The 9,147-nt window shown below is 38.8% G+C and overlaps 1 protein-coding gene across 1 annotated transcript; it reads left to right on the forward strand.

The window, feature by feature from the left end:
• The first annotated feature begins 2,171 nt into the window (after positions 1 to 2,171).
• Positions 2,172 to 6,781, forward strand: LOC134746139 (ADP-ribose pyrophosphatase, mitochondrial). The gene is made up of 4 exons (XM_063680426.1): positions 2,172 to 2,489; positions 2,622 to 2,856; positions 3,848 to 3,996; positions 6,317 to 6,781. Exons 1-4 carry the CDS (start codon positions 2,267 to 2,269, stop codon positions 6,604 to 6,606), a joined length of 897 nt encoding a protein of 298 aa, XP_063536496.1. The 5' UTR covers positions 2,172 to 2,266; the 3' UTR covers positions 6,607 to 6,781.
• Positions 6,782 to 9,147: the final 2,366 nt, after the last annotated feature.

Below are 9,147 nucleotides of genomic sequence, written 5' to 3' on the forward strand. Positions count from 1 at the left end.
GTCGTCAGGGGGCGCAAATTTGGTGACTGCCCCGGGCGCCATATCACAGATTAATAAATAGTGCCATATCCACTAGCTACGCCCCTGTATCGTACATACGCAATGCGACAAAATTAGAAACACGTTTTAACATTCCTGACAACATACGAAAAACAACCTACGTAATTTGGCCGGGTTATTTGTTGCCCCCTCCCCCCCTTTCATCTCTATATTATTATTATACCTCTATAGTTCATGTCATTATTCTGAGCCCCAGAGCCTACCTAGCGCCATCGGAGAGATTAGTTATTATTTATAGCTGAAAGCTGGTCACTTTTGCAACCGTTCTGCCAAAAATAAGAGATTGTCGTCCTTCTTTCTATACCGTCCATACCAATAACGATCAAGTTATTTGACTGCGTCGATGACAAACAAGTATACAGTCCGTCTGGTGGTAAGCGGCTATCATAGCCTAAACCAAAGCCTTACCAAGATATAAAAATTATAAATATTTTTCGAAAATGCAAGTGATTTTTTTAAACCTACATTTCCATACATATTAATGCATACAGTTCCAAATTTGTTTGACCCGTTAAATAATCCGCCTCCGCGTAGTAAACTAATACATAGTTACAAATTTGGAACCAATTTTTATTTTTTAATACAGTTGCTCAAAAAGTGGTACTTTTTGTGGCTGCGTAGCGTGCGAGAAGCTCAATTTCTCGAACTAGTGCTTTTTACTTTTTAGTTCCAAACTATACTTTCGAAACGCAGTTAAAATTGAATTTAGCGCGGAGCAGGTACCAGGGCCTCATGAGTTATGAGGAGGTGTCGTTGACCAACCCGCGCCGGGGCGCGCACGAGTATGAAGGTATCGCGGGCTGCGGCAGCTCGCGTATCTTAGCTGTATAGGTACTTTTGGTTTTGGTTTGGTTTGGTGGTATGATTCTACTAATGATATATTAATTTATTATTTTTTCGCAATTGTATTAAAAAACGTCGTTTACAACACGTGTGAAATGTCTTTTCACACTAGTTGTAAAATGTACTATACTATTATTTTTAATTGGGTCGAATATAGATTTTTTTTCCAATCTTTTTTATGTTACAATTATATTATTTTATTACATACATATATTTAATTCAGGGAGAATAAAAAATCCATGCGGTAAAGGGTTATTTCATCATCGTAAACCTTGTGGGAAAGCACGAAGGTTGATATTGGGCTGTAGCCGCGCGCGTCAGTTGGCGTCCTTGGCGGTCAAAGGGTTAAAAAAACTGACGAATAAGTTGCACTTTATCCAGAAGAGTGTCTATTCTACTCATAGCATGTATATAAGAATGACATGCTACGAGTGTAAAGAACTACCGCCAGGGAGCGTGCATAAACTGTAGGGGGCAGCACAGGAGACGTCAGATTTTTGGCGCGAGGCGTAAATGTGTAGTTTATGCTTCCAAAGTAGCCCACAAGATGGCAGCACTTGCTTTGGCGTGAAGCAAGCGTGAAGTGTCAATGTACATGTGATGTACATGTTTATGGTTCCGATTCAGGACACAAGATGGCAGACCCTCCAACGCGCACGGTCCCTTATAGGAGAAAAGAGAAAATAGTGAAATAGTGCCTTCTTCTTCTTCTTTTAAAATTATGGCTTCAGCCCAGTGGGACTATTTCGCCAGTATCAAGGTATTGAGAGGTTTACAAACGACAAAAATTGTACGGTTGTACAAGACAGTGTACGGTGATTTGTTAGCTCTTGTAAATCGATAGCTAGTCTTTACAAGAAGCACGTGGACTACCGGCCGTTGACTCCAAGATGGTGGTTAAACGCGCTTCAAAATTAATTCTCCATTCACTGCACACTACCACATTAGTTTACTGTATAATAAGCTATCGATATTACACTTTAAACAATATTAATAAGCAAAAAACAAAGTAATTAATCACGATGCTAACTATCAAGATGGCGCTCGAACCGGAAGTCCTGAAATAGTGCCATGCTTTGTCGTTATCACCGACCGGGTGGCATCATAGGTAGGAGGCGATGGCGAAATACCGAAATTTATAAGAGTGAAACAGAAAAAATCCTATGCTGTATAGCATTTAGATCTCAGGCGTCAATGTCAATGTCATTGTCATCAGTCATCGTCAGTCGTCAGCTGCTATTGATGTTGTTATTTACAGTTGGTTTACTAATATTTTAACTGTGATTAAACGTGACTAATAACGTGAGCGTCAGTAAAGTGTCATAAAGTAGTAACTGAGTATCACGTAAACCAATTTGCATTCATGAATATCATTTTAGTTGGGCTTCTTTTGATGATTCGACCGGCACTCAGTATGATGAGAACACACTTTAAATGCCGCGGCGGAGTTTACCCGCGGTCGTCAGTTGAAAGGTTCCCGGTCCCTGATGATAAAGTGAGCTGGGCCTTTGACTACAAGGAATATAGACCACGCAATCATACCGCACAATCCATTCATGGGAAACCTTGGGCTGATCCAGAGATAGGTAAAGTTTTGACTTATTATAGAACCATAACACTCTTTACTGGATATGATTCAGTTATCATAACATATGGAGAGCTGAAAACTTAATACAGCATACAAAATAATGATAATGTAAATTTGGAAATTTTTACAGGTGATACTGAATTTTACCCAAACTGGAATCATTTAGACAAGAATGTTGATAGACAAAGTTACACAGGTCAATACAAAGTAGTAGATAGATATCCTCTCAATCCTATTGGGAGAACTGGCATTTGTGGCAGAGGAGTGCTGGGCCGCTGGGGACCCAATCATGCTGCCGATCCAGTGGTCACAAGGTGGAAAAGACTGCAGTCGGGAGAAGTGCAAGTAGACAAGAATAGCAATAAGTATGCATTGCATTAATAAGGCTATATTTTTAATAACTTAGGGGGCGTCCTTAATCATGTGAGTTGGTCAGGGTGGCCGGAGGGTCAAGTCAAATATCACCAAATATCACATGGTGGAGAGGGGGGCTCTCATCAAATATCACATAATTTATTTCTGGCAAAAAGTAGTGTAAAAATTCAACAAGCTATTTAAATTATTTTTAAACGGGTCACTCACGTATTATAATAGCTCGACATGTTTTGAACCAAATTTACGAAAAAATATAAATAATTTATTATGTTTGAGTCTCACGGTAGTGTTATAGTTAAAATAGCTATTTTTTTTAAATAATTGTTTAAGTTATCGATCAGATAGTGAAGAAATTATACAAATCATGTTAGTGAACTCTTTTATTTCTTTATTTCAGTCACATGCATAAACTTACAGCTAAGGATGCCAAAACGCTTATGCGGTAGAGATAATACATACAATCAGAATTAAACATATTCTAAATAAAACATGAAAACAAAACAAAAACAATCAAATAAGGTCAGGTCCAATCAACAAACATCACACATAAATTAAATTCAACGAAAGGAAGAAGAGGATGTCAAACTTAAACACATATACAAAAATGCTATTATTCATCCGTCAAATACACATTAATAAAATTTAAGAATTTCCTAGTGAAGACACCTATACTATTGTAGTATACGTCAGCATCATGTTCGATGTTAAAAAAGTAATTAAAAAGTGCCAGAGCTCTAGCAGTGGGAGCGTTCTGGGCCTGACGAGTAGGAACCGCACCGCGCGCGGACCTGAGGCCTTCGTCTACGCAACTTCTAACAACAGATTCGATGAACATTTTATAAATGGACAAAACACAGGATATATATAATAATATATAACGGTCAGCTTTGGAAATCTTTTTAGTTATGGCATAGACATCCCCATGTTTTTTCAGCATTTTGCTGCTTTTACTAATTTGTATTATATATTTTTTATTCCTAGGCCAATACTTCAGTTTGTAGCCATAAAACGAGGAGACACTGGTGAATGGGCCTTGCCAGGCGGTATGGTAGACCCTGGTGAGAAGGTGACCACAACGGCTGTCAGAGAGTTCCGAGAGGAAGCTATTAACTCCCTTGTTATGTCCCAAGGTAAGATAAATATTTAATAAGTAGTAAGTACTTTTCAAACCCCATTTAGAAGCGCTGATATTGATCAGTTCCCTCCGGCCGTTTTGGCAACCAAGTTTCGCAACCAGTTGTTGAAAAAGAAGTTATAATCCTGTTACGCAACTAGTTGCCCAAAAAGAAAATCTATTCCTGAACCAAAACTAGCGTAGATGACAGTAGTTTCGCAACCAGTACTGTTTGTTTAAAACAAAATTTCCTTCGCAACTTAACTAGACGGAGCCCCGCTTCGCGGGCTCCTATTTCTGGGCGGTTTGCCCTTCGGGCATCTGAAACTACCTAACGAACCTAACATACCTACCTATTAATTTAGTGTGACATTCGTGAAAATATTATAAAATAAATAAATAAAATAAAAATAGCCTTTATTTCTACTATTACATTTACATAATAATTTAATCACATTTACAGGTTAGGTAATAGTAGTCGCCTCCGTGGCGTAGGCCTCCCCCAAAGCTCTTCCACAGTGCTCTGTCACGAGCCTTACTCATCCAATCTAAACCCGTTATTTCGGTGAAGACATCCCTCCATCTCTTCCTCGGGTGTCCTTGACCTCTGTTCCCTTCGTACGGGTACCATTCCACCAAACGCTTCGTCCACCTGTTCTCCATACGGCATATGTGCCCTGCCCATATTACACTGTGGAAAAAAGCGTAGGTAGGTAGGTAGGTTAGGTTCGCGAAACGGGGCTCCGTCTAGGCTAGGTAAGTTGCAAAAATGAAGTGGACTGGCAATATATATTTTATATTTTTTTTATATACAAACTAGTCACATTACGTTCTAAATGTGTGGGACCTATTCTTCATTGACAACTGAATGTCAAACGGGAATAGATTTTCTTTTTTGGCAATTAGTTGGGTAACAAGATGATTAATTCCTTTTTGACCACTGGTTGCGAGACTTGGTTGCCAAAATGGCCGAAGGGGATCAGCCCTCCGGCCGTTTTGGCAACCAAGTTTCGCAACCAGTTGTTGAAAAAGAAGTAATAATCCTGTTACGCAACTAGATGCCCAAAAAGAAAATCTATTCCTGAACCAAAACTAGCGTAGATGACAGTAGAGTTTCGCAACCAGTACTGTTTCTTTAAAAAAAAAATTCCTTCGCAACTTAACTAGACAGAGCCCCGCTTCGCGGGGCTCCTATTTCTGGGCGGTTTGCCCTTCGGGCATCTGAAGCTACCTAATGAACCTAACATACCTACCTATTAATTTAGTGTGACATTGTGAAAATATTACACTGTGGAAAAAAGCATAGGTAGGTAGGTAGGTTAGGTTCGCGAAACGGGGCTCCGTCTAGGCTAGGTAAGTTGCAAAAATGAAGTGGACTGGCAATATATATTTTATATATTTTTTATATACAAACTAGTCACATTACGTTCTAAATGTGTGGGACCTATTCTTCATTGACAACTGAATGTCAAACGGGAATAGATTTTCTTTTTTGGCAATTAGTTGGGTAACGAGATGATTAATTCCTTTTTGACCACTGGTTGCAAGACTTATTGGTTGCCAAAACGGCCAAAGGGGATCAGTTTAGAGTAGCTGTTGTCAAATTGTTTCAATTGGGACACTTTATATATCTGCGAGCTTCTCTTATAACCTTCTGGGTCCCAGAGCACAGATTACATCTTTAAAACAATTTAATAGTACCTACGTAGCGCGGTGACGTGCGTGCGTGAGCGCGTGTGGCAACCAAACCAACTGGCTAGCTTTAGTCCCGCCGGCGGGAAGCGAGTCGTAGGTATAAATCCGAGCTCGCGCGGAGAGTTCCATAGGCCTGCCCAGAGGTCCTTGAAAAAAAAACCTTTTGAATGCCAAGAGCACTTAGGTGTTCTTGGTGTTCAAAAGGTTTTCTTTTACGACCTTATCGTAACTAGTCGTGCCGTCGTGCCCACCGCGCCATGGACAACTATAGGTTAACTGCGCTGTCAAAGCAACCTTCACACTTTCAAGTAAGGTTTACGTTAGCTCGATCGCTTACGCCCGAGACATGGCGTGTAAGTGACGTTTTTGTTAATGATGATGTTAAGCGTTCAAAAGGTTAAACATTACAAGGTTCCAAATTCAAAAACATAACCAAAAAAATCTGGGATCCAAGAGGCTATATCGGGGTACTGAGAGCTACTTACACTAGGAATTAATATTGACATAGATAGATAAACCATTTATAATGATGACTCTTTGGTGAATCTTATATTAAGGTACCTAATGTTTGAGATATAATTTCAAACCATGAAAAACTTATGAAAACATATCTACTTTCTTGAAATATCTTTCTGTTTTAGGTGAACTAAAGGCATGGGAAGCGAAATTCGAATCGTTCTTTAGCGACGGCGAAGAAGTGTACAAAGGCTACGTAGACGACCCCCGCAACACCGACAACGCTTGGATGGAAACAGCCGCGTACAACTTCCACGACGACAGCGGGCACGTAGTCGGCGCGCTCAACCTGCACGCCGGCGACGACGCCGTCGGCGTTACGTGGGTCGACGCGACCCCAGACCTGAACCTCTATGCTAGCCATAGTAGTATTGTTAAGGAAGTGCTCAATCGAAGGCTTAATGCTTTTTCTTAACCTTTTCGACGCCGTGTCAAACACAAAAGCTGGCACTTGGACCATGGAGACTGTATAAAGGAGCCAAATCTCTATGTATGAAAAGTGTCCCATCAAAAAACAGTAATTAGGCGGCGCCACCATGCACCGAAATACTACCAATAACAACCTACGTAATTTGGTAGGGTTATTTGTTGCCTTATATGGTTCATGTTATACTCATGTCAGAGCCTAACTAGCGCCACCGGAGAGATTAGGAACTATTATTTAAAGCTTACGCGGTCACTTTTACAACAATTCTGCCATAAGAGATTGCGATCCTTTCTATACCATCCATAACTTGGACGCCACGTCACCGAAATGTCAAAACTGAAATTAAACATTATGCACATGCACGTAGGTCGATGTTGCTCTGTGGTCTGTGACGGATTAATCGGTCTTTGGCGTTGGACCTGCGTTGCCGATATATCCGTCATTGGCGTTCAAAAGGTCAAGTGTAAGCATGAGGTAGTTCTCTCAGCTGCTTTGTTGCTGACATGAATTGCCATCTTAAGTACAAACAAGATTTTTTTGTCGAATTTTAGTAAACTGTCGCACATTTTTACAAACAAGTTACAAAATAAATGAATATTAAATTACCTATTACAACGTCGCATTTTTATTTAGACCCTATGTTAAATTCGACACTTAATAAAGTGTATTATAATGATTGATTCGGAAGATTGCGAGTCACTTCTGGATGAGATTAGCTCAGGACCGGGACAAGTGGCGTACTGGAAGAGAGGCATATGCTCAGCAGTGGGCGATAAAGGGCTGATATGATGATGATGATGATGATTATAATGATTAATAACTGTGGTTACACCCACGATTTTGACCACAACTAGTTAATTTTTTTTTTCATTAGAAATAAGGTAAACAATCTGACGTCTTTTTATTGAAAAATATTGAAAAACGCTTTTGACTTATTTAACTTATTTTCCAAAAGCGATTTTTAATAAAAAGACGCGTCAAGATCGCTTACCTTCTTTCTAATGCTAAAAAAACGAACTACCTAAAACTGATAGTCTTAGTTATGTAAGGGCTAGCTCATAACTACAATTTAGTTAATTTCGTACATCTTTTCGTGAGTAGACACAATCACTGATCTAAAACTATATGTCAGCCATAGTAATATTGTTATTAGGTGTAGGCGACTTCCGTGTTAAGGTCCTTGGGTCTACTTGTAGGTACACATTTAAGTATATTACATGAAATCTGGTAAAATAAACTCAAAATTATTATGCTCACACTTACTTTATTATTTGTATAACTATAATAGAACCTTACGTCTAATAACATTGAAATAATTCAAATTTTGTAAACCCTTCGTCACCTTCATTAAAAGTTGTCACATAAACCAAATCGTATTATTTTGCTAGCATAATATTGCACCCACTGAATAGGAGAAACCGGCCAAGTGCGAGTCGGACTCGCGCACGAAGGGTTCCGTACCATTACGCAAAAGACGGAAAATAATCACGTGTGTTGTATCGGAGCCCCACTTAAATATTTGTTTTATTCTGTTTTTAGTACTTATTTGTTGTTAAAGCGGCAATAGAAATACATCATCTGTGAAAATTTCAACTGTCTAGCTATCACGGTTCATGAGATACAGCCTGGTCACAGACAGACGGACAGTGGAGTCTTAGTAATAGGGTCCCGTTTTTACCCTTTGGGTAGGGAACCCTAAAAATGCACTAATAAAATGCAAATTGAAATGGAAGTGTCTTCAAAACGATTTCATATACATATGTAATAAAGTATATGTGTTTTTGTTTACCTATAGTTATTTTAAGAAAAAGGGTCACATATGCACTATGCAAAAATGTGCCTATTACAAGGTGCACGAAAGTAGTTTTTTCGTATCTTATTGCAAAGTCCACTGTTCACTTTTCTCGTGAATGAAACAGGAAAAACAATATGTAACTGTACAGTCATACGCAAATAACAAATCAAGCACCTAGTCGTAGTATTATCTCTAATTTTCGTTTAAAACCAAAATATAAACAAGCGCAAACGTATCCAAATAAATTTTGCAAAACAACAGTCAAATGTAAAGGGTCAATTTCCAAGAGTTAGCTAGGGATCTTATTTATCAATTGTGACGTTTTCAACCAAAAGGTACCACATTGTCACTAGTCGATAAGGTTTATTTCCATAATGGAAATATCGCCTTATTGACAGCCGACAATAAGTACCCTATTGCTTGAGAATGGTACAATTTTCTTTGTGGTTGGTATTAGGGGCCAACTCTTGTAAATTAACCTTTACTTAAATGTCTGACGTAACCTTAGGGCATCACATTATAGTATGTATTGAGTAGTTCTATACGTAACATATATCTTAAATGCTCATTTCTTCTTACCCATTTTATACAAGCCCTTTATAAACATATCTATATCATAAACATACATACGTATTAACAAATGACAGATTACCCACCTGTACAAATATCACACTTAAAAAAGGCAGCTCAATAAGTTCAACAGGAACCATTTATTACTTTTTTATGACAGATTC

Source organism: Cydia strobilella, chromosome 12 (assembly GCF_947568885.1).
Source record: "Cydia strobilella chromosome 12, ilCydStro3.1, whole genome shotgun sequence".
NCBI lineage: Eukaryota > Metazoa > Arthropoda > Insecta > Lepidoptera > Tortricidae > Cydia > Cydia strobilella.